The sequence below is a fragment of the Sciurus vulgaris genome (assembly GCF_902686455.1).
Source record: "Sciurus vulgaris genome assembly, chromosome: 14".
Classification (NCBI taxonomy): domain Eukaryota; kingdom Metazoa; phylum Chordata; class Mammalia; order Rodentia; family Sciuridae; genus Sciurus; species Sciurus vulgaris.
In genome coordinates this window covers 10,250,211-10,263,878 of record NC_136475.1, presented here as the reverse complement: position 1 = coordinate 10,263,878, position 13,668 = coordinate 10,250,211, and the positions used below count along the sequence as shown (strand labels likewise).

General features: G+C 43.5%; 1 protein-coding gene across 8 annotated transcripts in view; it reads left to right on the top strand.

Annotated features, from left to right (window-relative positions):
* The window catches only part of MGAT4A (alpha-1,3-mannosyl-glycoprotein 4-beta-N-acetylglucosaminyltransferase A), an 86,245-nt gene extending 78,179 nt beyond the window's left edge, over nucleotides 1-8,066 (top strand). For 5 of the 8 annotated variants that reach the window (XM_079111333.1, XM_079111332.1, XM_079111334.1 and 2 more), the window contains 5 exons: nucleotides 100-293; nucleotides 2,690-2,768; nucleotides 3,425-3,491; nucleotides 7,735-7,847; nucleotides 7,975-8,066. In XM_079111333.1, coding sequence (XP_078967459.1) covers nucleotides 100-293; nucleotides 2,690-2,768; nucleotides 3,425-3,491; nucleotides 7,735-7,847; nucleotides 7,975-8,001 — 480 coding nt within the window. In that variant the 3' untranslated portion in view covers nucleotides 8,002-8,066. The remainder of the gene's footprint in view (nucleotides 1-99; nucleotides 294-2,689; nucleotides 2,769-3,424; nucleotides 3,492-7,734; nucleotides 7,848-7,974) is intronic. The other 3 variants (XM_079111335.1, XM_079111337.1, XM_079111336.1) reach the window with 3 other exon arrangements.
* The last annotated feature ends 5,602 nt before the right edge of the window (nucleotides 8,067-13,668 follow it).

Here is a 13,668-nt window from a genome sequence, read left to right as displayed (position 1 = left end):
GTTTCATTTTATTTTCTCGTGGATGTACTGTTTGTTATTCAGTGTGTAACTGGTAATTTTCTTCACGTGTTGTTGAATGACGAATCCCTTTCCTGCTAGGATAAAGATTACATGAAACCATTACTTCTTAAAATCCATGTCAACCCTCCTGCCGAGGTGTCTACTTCCTTGAAAGTTTACCAAGGGCACACACTGGAGAAAACGTACATGGGGGAGGATTTCTTCTGGGCCATCACCCCGATAGCTGGGGACTACATCCTCTTCAAGTTTGATAAGCCAGTCAACGTAGAAAGGTTGGTGACTGTTTCCTGTTTTTGATGTGATGAGTGATTTTTGAAAGATTGGAACCTGGGCATTTTGGGCAGCATGTCATGAGACTGGATTTTCTGTAAACCTTAGACTTGGGTAGCGGCCTCCGGCACGGCTCCTGCAAGGAAGGGAGCTGCTCCCCATTACTTCCAGGTGGGGTAGCAGTCTGGTTTTCTGGTTGTGCTTCACTGACACTTGAAGAGGGAAGAGGCTCCCTGATGGGGCTGGCCCCACAGGACCTGGGCTGATTCTGCCTGGCTGGCTGGGCAGGTGAGTCTTGTCACTGTTCTCCAGTGACATTGCCAGACAGGAGGCATATCACTTGTGGCCTGGCCTGGTGAGTGGGAAGTCCAGCTCCCTCTCTGCCTTTGCAGGTGCCAGTGGGGTGGGGCCTCCTTTTTCTTTCTGTGTTTGGCTGGGGTGGAGCGGTTACTGTCCAACTCCTTGTCCTCATCCTTAGGCAGACAGGCTCTGGGGATCCCGTTGGCATTTCCATGTTGCCGGCTTCTCTGGCTCTGAGTCTAGAATGTATGAGTTGAAAGAAAACCTGCTCTCCAGCCTGCTGTTCCTTGGGCCCCCAAGTCCCTTGCCAGCTGGTTCCCATATCTTCTCGTGTCTAACATCGCATGTCCAGGGCTCCAGTTGTATTTAGAGGGAGGAAGAGGGAAGGTCACCTGTGCCTCACCTTCCCAAGTGGAATTCCTAGCAAGCTGTTTGCTTTTGAAATCAGGAAAAGAATAAAAAGTTCTATGTGTTTTATATATATGCATATGTTTTCTATATGCAGTATATATATTGTACACATATTTAGCAAATGAAAAAAAACGTCCATTCAAAATCTGGTAAAGAATTTACATATTGGAGGTCAAATTTCTTTACAACCAATATTTTTGCAATAAACCTTTGTCAAGTAATTTTGACCTTAGAGTTAACCTTGTGGTTGGGAGGACAACGTAACGTAACATGGTTCTGGAATTATGGGGACATGAATCTCCTTACAGTTTATGGAACCCATCCTTTGATTACTCTTTGATCCCTGCAGTACGTAATTTGCTAGGGGGCAAAGTTTTATTTGTCACTTTAGAAATGATATGTTATAAAAATATTTTTGGACTGTATACGTGTTCTTATTTTAAAAATTTAAAGAAATTTTTAAAAATTTAATAATTTGAAAGTGTGAAGAGTTGGAAAACAAAATCACTACCCCAAAGCCACCATTGTGACTAGGTTGGCACATTGTCTTTCTTGGCACTTCTGCACACTTCTGCTTTGGATCATGTCCGTGGGTAATTTTTGTGTCCCATATTTTTTTGTTGCAATCCATTGTAAGCATTTCATTTGCTGCTCACACCCTTGCAGTTACTTCATCCAGTGCTTAACTTTCTAAGTGGTGTGGAGTTTTCACCTGGTGAACATCTCTGAGTCAGTCTAAGCTCCAGATTGCATTCACATCCTCTTCATGTGGCTCCCCTTGCCCCACGCTGGACATGTTTAGCAGACAGTTGTGTGGTCAGTGCTCCAAGTCAAGGATGCCTTCTAGAAAAGCCTCTCATAACCAGCAACGTGAGAGGCTGAGGTGGGAGGATCACAGGACTTCTGTCTGGGCAACACAGAGACTCCCTCTCTCCCTCCCCCCCCCCCCCCCCCCCCCCCCGCGCGCGCGCGCGCGCACACACACACACACACACACACACACACACACACACACACACACAGGTCTTTCTCATGAGAAAATGATAGATGCAGTTTTTGGTATAGTTTAAATATTAGTTCTCATCACAGATGATTTTTGCCTATAAATACCCTCTTGTAAACCCTGTCATCACCTGTAACTTGTGCCTCGCTGATGAATTTTAACACGCAGGGTGCTTTCTGATGGTTCTCATAAACTTCTTGGAACAGTCATGTGTAGTAGGTGGGAATATCTGTAATGGGTGGGAAAAACTCACTCAGAAAGCTAATGAAGCTTACTCAAGGTGAAAATTCTAGTAAGTGAAGGATCCAGGTCTCTGACTGGTAAGCCTAAATGTTTAATCAGTATAACTAAACCCAAGTTAGGTTTATATTGAGATGTATTTCCTGCTTCCTGTCTGGTTTCCACCCCCGTACACACTGACTTATACCCGCTGTTTGGTTCTGAGGACATCAGCATAAGCAGGTTATGCTCACACCTGTGTGCGTTAGGTCATCTCAGTACGTCGCGTCAGTGGTGATTTTTCAGATGTTCTAAATGGTGACCCGTGGATGTTCAGATGTTTGGAAGATGCTTTTCTTAGTTTCATTCTCTTAATACTAAAATTATTTGTACTGATTACAGTTAGTCTTTGAACTTGGCATGACTAGTGTGTGTCAGATACATGTTCTTATGTCTGCATTTCAGTTATCTCTTCCACAGCGGCAACCAGGAGCATCCGGGAGATATTCTGCTCAACACAACGGTGGAAGTTTTGCCCTTTAAGGTAGGACGCTTTCTCCCTCTTGCCCTTGCTAAGGAGTTGATCCTGGTAGCCCTAGTGAGACTGTTCTTGTTAGTGAAGTGGGAGAACATCTGGTGATGTGTAGGACTCCAGTAGGGGTGGTGTAAAATTGGTCTGAAGTATGGAGCACCTGGCACATTGGCCCGTTTCCTCATTCACAGAACTTGCATTTTATTTTCTATTGGAAAATAATGTGGATATTCTAGGGGGAAAAAAATGAATCCCTGTTTACTTCAGTGTTTACTTTCTGTTTATATTTTGAGTCTCCAGATACCACTGGACATTTAAGTACTCGTTGGCGAATGCACAAAATTAATTTATTGTCCTGTTAGGAATGCCGAGGTTTCTTTCAGGTTAACACAATTCTTTACCACTGTGTATTTTAAACAGGAAATAATACCCTATTAAATAGGGTCAGTGTTTCATTTTCCAGCCATCAATACTTTATATCCAGATTCAGACGACGGGTATACAAAGCACCTTATCGGTCGCCCTTTTGGTGACTGAGCTGCCATCGCTCACTCTTTGGAGAGAGCTGAGCCTCGAGTGCCCCTGGAGTGGTGAAGACATTTCAGTAGCTTAGGTCTGTGTTAAACAGAAGCCGTTACTTGTCAGTTAATACTTTGGTTTTATTTCAGAGAGAAGGTTTGGAGATAAGCAAAGAAACCAAAGACAAACGATTAGAAGATGGCTATTTCAGAATAGGTAATATCTACTTTAGTCCAAGTCCTTTATTTTTCTGAACCCACTCCTGAAGTACTTCCCGACTCATGTTGGATGCTAAGGGACCTGAGGGTGCTTCAGGTTTCACCCCTGCCTTTAGTGCTGGCCTGCATCGCCTTGCCCACTGTGCGTTGGGGACCAAAGGCTCCTTCCCTGCCCACCCACCCACCCGCCCCGGCTCTGCTGATCCTCACGGACAGCGAGTCTGCCTTCAGCTGCTTCTAGCTCTTTGCCTCTTATTGGCTGAACTCTGCTACTGAGCCTAACGGCTGTGTGGAGACAGCCACTGACGTTGGGTGGCCACATCGCCACCTGCTGTGAGCACCTGTAATACAAGCATTTCTTCATTGGCCATTTGCTGTCCTTGTTCAACTGGTTGCTGAACGTGGGAGTCATGCTGAACACCACCCTCTTCCTGAGAGAGTCCCGAGCTGCCCTATCTGTGAGGATGCCGTGTGCCCTCTGCATCTGTCTGAGCCGGGACCTGTGTCAGCCACCACAGTAATGGCCCTGACGTGCAGACACAACAATATGGACCTTGGCAGAATCTTTCAGTGACTTTGCATTATCCGATTTCTTAGCCCCCGTTTACCTTCGCATCTTGTTTCCTTCCTCTTAGTCTTTATATTTCTGGACTCGAGACTGTTGTTTGCCAAGCCTCCTGCCCTGTGTGCAGCCGTGTAGCTCTTTCCTCTGAAATGATCCTTTGATGTTTTTCCTCCTGATGAATATCTTCTCATCTTCTGTTAGTTTTCCACTGTTATGACAGAACACCTGAGGAAAGCACCTTAAAATGACAGAATGTTCATTTTGGCTCAGTTTCATAGGTTTCTGCCTTGGTGGGCCTATTGCTTTGGGGCCAATGGCAAGGCATCAGTCATGGTAGAAGTGTGTGGTAGAGGAGTCTGTTTACCTCTCGGTGGCTGAAAAGCAGGGAAGGAGATTGAGAAATGGGTGGGTGTCCCAATGTCCCCTTCAAGGGCACACTCCCTGTGACCTAACTTCCTTCCACTAGTCCCCAAACTTAACGGTTCCATTACCTCCCAGTAGTGACAGAAGCAAGTGGGCCTTTGGGGGACACTAAGACCCTCACTGCAGCATCCTTCCTCACTGGCTCCACTGACCTCTCCCCTGCCCTTCACGCCACACCACGGGGCCTCTGCTGTGTGACCCTGGCGTCTCGTAGCTCCTCTGTGCTCACCCTGGGGGAAGGGGTGAATTCAGTGGGATCAGACTGTAGCTGCCTCTGCTCAGAGGTGTGGTTAGAAACAATAGATGGCCACCTGCAATTGTCCCTGTGCCTCCTGTCACTTGGTAGGTGCTGATTCAGGGAATGAGTGCACATTTTATTTAGAGAAGTTTTGTGCTTTTCTTAGTCACAGACAGGAGAGAAGAGTGGGTGACTTGGTCCTGTAGCTCTGGAGGGCAGTGCCTCCCTCTCTCTCCCTCCAGAGCAGCTGACGCCTGGTGCTTGTCATCCAGCTGCTGTGGAAGGGCTTTCCGGAAAACTCCATGGTATCCGTGTGGTTTTGGCGGGCAGGTTGACCTCATTATCTTCATACTTGGGCCTGTCTCTAGGCATGTATGCAGAACTGGTTGAGTATCCAAGACATCCTTGACCCCTGTTATTTATCAGTTACTTTATTTCTGAGAGTTCGTCTTCCAGGTCATGAGGATAGCACAGGAAATAGGCATTTGTGTTTAATAGCAACTGCCTGTATCATGAACTCACCTGTACCTAGATTCTAAAGAGAACTTAAGAATTGTCAAACTGAGGACCACATGAGGGACGTTCAGTGTTATGCTTTTGAACCCACTGGAACGTGGGTCATTGGGCAAACTTAAGAGGCAGATCATGGTGGTAATTATGCAGTTCTGTGACAGCTGTGTGTTCTCAAACCAAGCCCAGCAGTATTCCCAACTCCTGGGAGAGCAGTCAAAAAATCAGAAAACTTAAAACAGAATGTCTTATGGCAGAAGTTCTTCACAAAATTAAAAAGAAATGATGCTGTTACCAAAGTGTTTTCAAATAGCTTGTTAACCAAGCAAGAAAAACCACTTATCAATTGTGAGTTAATTAACTCATGTTTAATTACAGCAGCCAAAGAAGTGTGTGCAGAGAAAATGAACTCATTGACGACAATGAGGTTTTCAGCAAAAACAGTGTTTTGAAGAGTCGAGGACATTGGGAGCAATGTCAGTGGTCAAGAAGCAAAGCAAGTGGTTTTGAGTGGACTCGGTGGCTCTTGATGGGTTGCTGAGTGTCACTGATGCTGCTGGGTTGTTACTTGGAGTCAAGTGACTAAAGAGTTGTTCATCAGGATTAGTCTTTTTGGAACAACCACAGGCAAGAGTATTTTCAGAGTTATGAAAATATAAATCCAGTTCAACCTGAAGTGGAATCTACTAAGTTGTAACATGGTGGCAAGCACACGTGGGTGGAGAAGATGCTTAGCTGCGTTAATTTACAGAGCTCGTGGAAATGCATGGTGCCTGAAGGCTATGGTTATTGGTTCTACTATTCACCAGCCAGATACTTTGCAGAAAATATTTGAATGTGTCATATGTCATTGAGCCTAGTGTCCAACAATGAGCTTTATTGGCTCTTATGGACTTGGCCAGGATCTGTTCTGTGAATTTGGAGCAGACACAGGATCTGAATAATCTGACTTGTCCTCCTACAGCAGCTCATTGACTCAGAAGTGGTAAAGTTCTACTGCAATTTTTTTGAGCTCAGGACCAAGACTAATATCTTTCTACATGAGGAGAACTGCCTTCCACCATTATTGTCACTTTGAAAGTTAGTGTTTGCTGCCGCCTTGATGATGCTTAAGGAATTCAAAATCATAAAACAGTGCTTGTCTGCAAAACTGTTGCATCAGATCGCTCGGACAATGAACACTGTTTGAAATCTTAATATCAAACTCTGTGCTTTTGAAAGTTACAAGTTTACAGCAGATATGTTTTCCAAGCCTAAACAACAGGTCCAGCAGTGATTCTGGACCTCTGTGCCAGTAAAAAAAAGAAATTTCCATACTTCAAAATCCATTTGAACTGTGCAAGTAAGGAACTTTGACCCACCTTCAACTGGAAGTGGTTCATTTGTAGCGTGATAAAACACAAGAAGGTGAATAGCTCAGAGAAAACTCTAATAGGACTCCAGAAACATCTTCCCATGACGCATACGCACCATTCTGATCATGTTTGTGGTCTGGTACCAGTGTCTATGTGAAAGGGCACTTCAGAGAGAAAATACAGGATTGGCCTTGACAGATGAACATTTGCAGGGAGTCGGGGTGATAAACACCTAACTCTGAACCCCATTTAAGTGAAATGTGATCCCAAGAAAAAGGAATACCTTCTTCTTAGAATACCCATATTACACAAAGAACTGTACTTGTTATTATATACTGAATTTCATCAAGGAAGAATTTGTGGGAATTTGTTTTTTCTTTTTCTGTTAGTACCTGCCTTGTTTCCTCAGTTTCCTCTTGGTTCACAGAGACTGCCCTTTATGGAAAACATTTACCAGCTCTTGACTTAAGACCACTTTGACCAGAAGGAACCGTTTTCGCACCACTTAGGACAGCATGCTGTGTTTCGAGAAGGAATTCCTTAGAGCAAGACAAATTTGGTACCAAGCACGCCCCCTACTGGAAGGTCTTGGCTTACTCTCCTACAGGAGAGCTGTTTCAGCTTGTCGTTTCCAGTGGCGCTGCAAATGGACGCCGAGGCCTGCCTTTGCAGCCCTTCTAGAGAAGCCCTTGCAGAGAACACACATGCCTCGAGCCCCTGCTCAAGGCAGCCTCTGTACTTGACCTGATTGAAACACGGAAGTTGTTACGCTTGACTTAACCTTCAAGACAGTTGAGTTAGATTTTATTTTGGCAAGGTTTTTGAAGTCACGGTTTGCTAAAATCTGCATGTTAAAACATTGTCAATGCAAGAACACATATTTCTTTTTTTTTTTTTTTTTTTTATTTAAACAGAAGTATAGTTCTGCCTAACTAAATAGGTTTCTTCTAATGTTTTCAAGCATACACTACTTCTTGAAAACTTAAAGCTGAATGAAAGTAGGAAAGTGGCAGGACGAGGGGATATCTGTGCCCTGAATAGAGACATGGACCAGAAATATTTTGGTGTATTCCTTTCCTGCCTTCAGTCAGTGATGTTTTATGTGTGACTATTTCAGTCTGTCTGACAAGTATTGATTTTTGTTTTGAAGGAAAGTTTGAGAATGGTGTTGCGGAGGGAATGGTGGATCCTAGCCTCAATCCCATCTCGGCCTTTCGTCTGTCAGTCATCCAGAACTCTGCTGTGTGGGCCATTCTTAATGAGGTAAGAATATGCTGAATCAGTGAAACCACTTAGATACTAAATTTTTATAACAGTTTGATATTTAATGTAAGACTTTTTTGGAACTGAGAATTAACTGCCTTATACTTTTCATTATTTTGTGTTTCAGATTCATATTAAAAAAATCACTAATTGATCATCTAAGAAACCAACATGTTTTCTGGTGACTCTGTTAAAGATAAGCATGTACTTTTTTTTTTTTTTTTTTTTTTTTAAACTTGAACACTACCTCTTGTGAATCTACTGTAGATAAGACGATTGCTGTTTCCACTTGGAAAGCGAATCTCCCAAGGATAATTGTATTCATTTGAACTATGCTGGTCTCCAATTTTAACTTGATGCAAACATTTTACAATTATGACAGCCTGTTATTAGGACTTGTACTGTTTTGGTATTATACTAATACATCGAGTTGTACATATTGTTACATTCCTTAAATTTGAGAAAAACTAATGTTAAATACATTTTATGAAGGGGGTACTTTTGAAGTTCATTTATTTTACTATTATAGACCCTCTTTTATAGATTATCAGGGATTATATATATATAAATATAAATACACATAAAATGTTATGGAGTTAATTTATTAGAAACACTTAAGGAGTACATATTTTTGTGCAGTAAATTTTTGAATTGATACTTTTTTTGAGAACCAGTTACCTTGCTTTTTTAAGTTCTTTCTATATTTTTCTTTGGAAATGCAGACATTACAAATCAATGCCATTTTTCAAATGCACTGCCATTTAAGATTGATTATAGATGGATTTCTTAACTGAAGTACTTTTATAATCACAGCGATTCTAAACAAAATATTTTCAAAGGCATTTGTCATTCCTTAAAGCCAAGATTTTAAAGACCCAACGTCTTCTTGAGGGTTACTTCACTGTACTGTGGTATGTAGCCACGGAAAATCAATCCGACGAATCTCAGTGTGCAGGCATGAATCAGCACGGACTCGACTCGCTGTCTCCTCTGGTGTGGAAGGCGGCAAACCCTTCCTTTTTAATCTTTGTCTTTAATCCATGAGTTAGATGCATTCTCTTTTCTTGTTGATCCTTTTATATCTGCTCTCATTTGAGTTAGTGTTTTTAGGTAATGTTATTATATGGTCATAATGGATATAATTTTAAAGAAAAATAAAATCATAATATAGGTTTGTGGCAAAAGGTAGTATAGCAGATGTATGTTTTTCCAGTATGATTTATTCTGTATTGTGATCTTATAAGAAAATCCTGTGTCCAAAAGCATTTATTATCTTAAACAGCAGTTCCAAATATCACTACTGTCAACAAAGAATATTACCAGCCTCAGCAATGGGTGATCTTTACAGAAGTGCTTCACTTTTAAACAGGAGCTATCAATGCCAGTCGCCAGCCAGGCTATTCTGACAACCCCGTGGGTTACAGGTGTGTTGCAGGATTGCACAGGTGGGTCCCCTGAGCTTTCTGAGTGGCCCTGGCTGAGGCTGAGGGCTGAGAGAGGTCCGACGGCTGGTGACCTCTCGCCTGGAGGAGCTTCACGGCTCTTGAGTGTGTGGGATGCTGCCCTTGCTGTGCAGGATGAAGGGGAGGCTGGGAGACGCCCATCTGGTTCTGTCGCCACCCCCCGCTCTGTTGTTGCACTGTTTAGTTTCCTTGGTCAACAAGTCCACCAATGATTTTGATGTCAGATTTCAGTTGAAATTTTTAAATACCCCGTCCCAGAGCCCATAAGCAGATTTCTTTCAAACAGAGGACTCGCCTTGTTATAAATGTTGGCACCAGCTCAGCATTCTAAATCACTACTAAAGCACTTGAGTGACAGAAGGTGAAGGTCTGTGCACATGGGCTCAGGAGACCCCTGGGGTCCTGGATCCTCAGTAGCAACTGTGACTTCAGAAGGGAAAGCCAACCTAGCAGGACAAAGTGGTGTAGCTCCTTGGGCCACTTGTTAGGGCTTCTTGAAGATGCGGAGCCCACCCAGTGCGGCCCACACCCCAGCTTCTGCTCCTCTTTCCATCACTCTTTTTCCTTCTCCCTCCTCCCTGTGGCTTTGTTCCCTGTGCCTAGAACATGCCAGGCACATGGCAGGTGCTATCCCCTCTGAGCCAGTAGATCAGCTCTTGCAGCCCACCCCCTCCCCCGGCCCTGGCCACCCACGCACCCGCACCTGCCTGTCCAGCCGTGACTGTGCGTGTGCGGTCCCTGAGCTCCTGCAGCCACCTGCGTGTCACACCTCTTTTCCTCTGTCCTCCACTGCAGCGGCGGACTCGCCTGGCCTCAGCGTTGGTTGCCCCTCCTTTGCACCAGGTCCTGTGCCAGACGATTGACAGCAGTTGTGTTTTCCCCAAGCAAGATTGTAGTCGTGACCCTGAAGGGTATAGCGGGCAAAGAACGCCTGGAGCCAGAGTACTTGCACTTGACACTGAACCACTTGACCCAAAACAGTGGATGGGGAAAATGTCACACACACATATGCATACATATATATATGTGTGTATATATTAGTCCTACCCCCTGATGTGGATTGGCATCTGGCGTGTATTCCAGGTAAACTACTCAGACTCTTGAGCCGTGCACGCCTGCCTGTGCACAAGTCACTAGACACCGCTTTTCAAATTAATACAAAATTCAGTTCTGCAGTTGAACTTGCAGCGTTTCCAGTGCTCGGTGGCCATGTGACAAGTGGCTACTGCATTGGCCCCAGAGATGGAGAACATTTCCATCATGTAGAAAGTTCTGGTGGGAAGTGCTATGTGGAACACAATGTGAATACTTCAGAACTAGAATTAGAGAGACTTCTGATGACAGGGTTAAAAGCAGACATGAGCACACCATCACACAATGAGGAGTGTTTGGGGTGAGAAGAGAAAGTCAAGGGCCGATTTCTAGCACCGAAGGTCCAGGGTCTCTTGGTTCTGGATCTAGACATAGGCTAGACATACATGTGCACATTTAGCCATTAGAGATGTCTTTGAACCAAGGTTCTGTCTGTACAACTTTACAGATCAGCTGCACTAAAATATTAGAAGGTACATTTTAAAAGTCATCAGCAAACTTGTAAAGGCTTCTTTTAAATTTTTAATAATAATGTCTCCCAACAGTATTGTCCCTCAAAGAAGTTTGGAGATTTGGAAATAGCATGTTTCGAGAGAGCATTCCAGCTCATAGCAGCGTGTTTATAGTAGACAGAATTCTAAGAACAACTCCTTTCCCAGAACCTTGTATAATATCCTCCCCTTTGAGTGTGGGTAGAACTGTATGATCCATGATTATGTAATGTTATGTAGCAAAAGATTATCTGGGGACGACTAATCCAGCCTCCTGAGCCCTTTAAAAGCTGTTTCCTAAGACTGGTAGTGAGGTCGTAGAGTCAAAGCAGAACTCAAAGCACCATTGCTTATTTGAAGTGGGAGGGGTCACATGGGAAGGAATGCAGGTGACCTCCAGGAGGGTCTGGCTGTCAGCCAGACAAATGAGGCATACAGCCCTATAGCCACAGGAGCCGACTGGGGCCACAAGCTCCTGCATGGGCTTGGAAACGGATTTGTCCCCAGATAAGCACCAGCCTGGCCAGCCCCTCGATCCCGGCTTTGTGAGACCTAATCGGAGAGCTCAGCTGAGCCTGCTGGGACTTCTGACCAGAACCGCGGGGTGATAAACGGGTGTTTCTGTTGCTACGTCGTGGCAGTTGTCGTACAGCAGAAAATGAGTGAGTCATTAGGAGACTTCGTACTGGATTATCTGTAGTGTGTTGGGTATTTCTTGATAGGTGCATGAATAGTCTACTAGCAAGTCATATTCCTGAGCCTCAGCTAGGATGTTTTGTGCCAGAGATCTCAGTCTTCATTGCAAGTTTGTGGGCAAAATGTCGTGTTTTATACAAGAACTGTTAGAATGAGTTGTAGGAATAGAAATGGAGGAGCCTTTTTTCCTAGGCAAGCTATTCACAGTGATTTGGAATAGACTGCTCTTCACCTGTCATATATATACAAAAGGAGGATAAAGTGATAATTTCAGGGCAGACACCAAATTAAGAGAAATAACTCCTTCCTGTATGTAGAGATTAGGTAATTCATTCTATTGGAGGGACTTTTTTTTTTTTTTTTTTTGAGTCAAAACTGTTTATTACCTAGCAGATCAAACCCTATTTGTGCCAACCAAATTTTTGTACTTTGAGAATGTTTCCCAAAATACCTCTCAGCTTTCAAGCCATTAATTGCGAATGAAGTTTTTAGTTTGGCTAATCCATTTTTGTGCTCATCCTTACTATATTGCTGTACCCTTGATTTAAGAACAGTAGAGTGAAAGGAAATTAGAAGCTACAAACTGTCAAGACTGCAAATATAATCACATCTTTGTGTTATAAGGAAACTTAGATTTCCAAACTCAATCCATTTATAAAAGCAGCTTTTCCAAGCTATGTAGCAATATTTATAGTGTGTAAAATTTAGTTTGATAGTTGTGAAATTTTAAATTCTTAATCTTAACAGATGTATGCTATGATAACTAGTATGCTTACTTTATTTAATGCATGTGAACATACAAGGCTAAAAAGACTACTGAAGCAGTATTAGGAAAAGCGGCCACATGAGGGTTTGTGTATCATTGTTATATAAACTCTTCCCACCCACTTCTCCGGTCTGGGCACTAATTAGACCATCGTCAAAGAACAAACAGGAGAGGAGGAGCTGGCGCTCTGGGTTGTTGGAGCTGAGAGGCAGGAGAGACAGTAGGGTGTGCCGGGGTGCAGCTCAGTGGTAGAGCGCTGGCCTCCGTGTGCCAGGCCGCAGATTTTGCCCTTGGCAACGCAGGACAAAAGACAGTGGAGTGAGCGTGGAAGGAAGCAGAGCATCGTCCCCCCAGTTGACACTGTAGTCAAATGTCAAGAGCAGTGGTGCTAATAGCTCAAAAGTGAGGACTGTGGTGAACATTTTAATACCCTCAGACATTAGGCAGGCTCTTCTGTATCGCTTGCTCCTAATTGTTTCATTGTATTAGTAATCAGCAGCTGTCCCGGAATCAAAGGTTGGTTTGTACCTCACTCTGATTAGCATCCCGTTATTTGTTCAAAGTGCTCGATGTCTGCTCAACTTTGGTGAAAATCTCTTTTGAAGACATTCTCTGAGCCTTAAAAATGGCGGATATCGACAGTACTGTAAGATGCACTGCCAGCAGATTTGATACTTTCATTTCAGTAGAGACAGTGATGTTTTCTAAGGAAGTCTTAGTCTGCTAAGCCTAAGGGTTGTTTACTTCATGGAATGAAGAACTCGGCATGTCTCATTCAGAGCGCTTCCTTTGGAAAGGCCGTCTTCGCATTCGGGGATGTTTCTGGAGGCATCCCTTGGAGAAGCTGCCTGAACAATCTCTGCCAGGTTGTACCAGTTTTTTTCCTTCCTAAATGTACATATTTTCCTTAACCTGTCTTCATGTGTTGAACGGTTAATATCTGTAATATTTTAGGTACCTATTGGATTTTTAAAGACAGAGTATTTATTTTCAAGTTGCTGCTATAATTGAAAACCTAATAACTGGTCCTGTTGACTGTGCCTTTCATCACTGTTTCTCTGTGCCACAACCGTTTGTGTGTATTTGAAATAAAGAGGTTTAAAAAGCCATGCCAATTGCAAGAGTCCATCTAATAAAATTAGCATGAAACAAGAAGTTTCTTTGCCGTTAGAACCAGGTTCCTTTGTTTTGAAAAGACTTTTAACAGCCCTGTCGTCAGACCGGGATTGCCGCTGTTCATACAGGCATTTGCTTAGTCTCACACGCTGCCATCTGCGAAAGCAGCCCCCAGCGCCGCCTGGGTCTGGTGTATT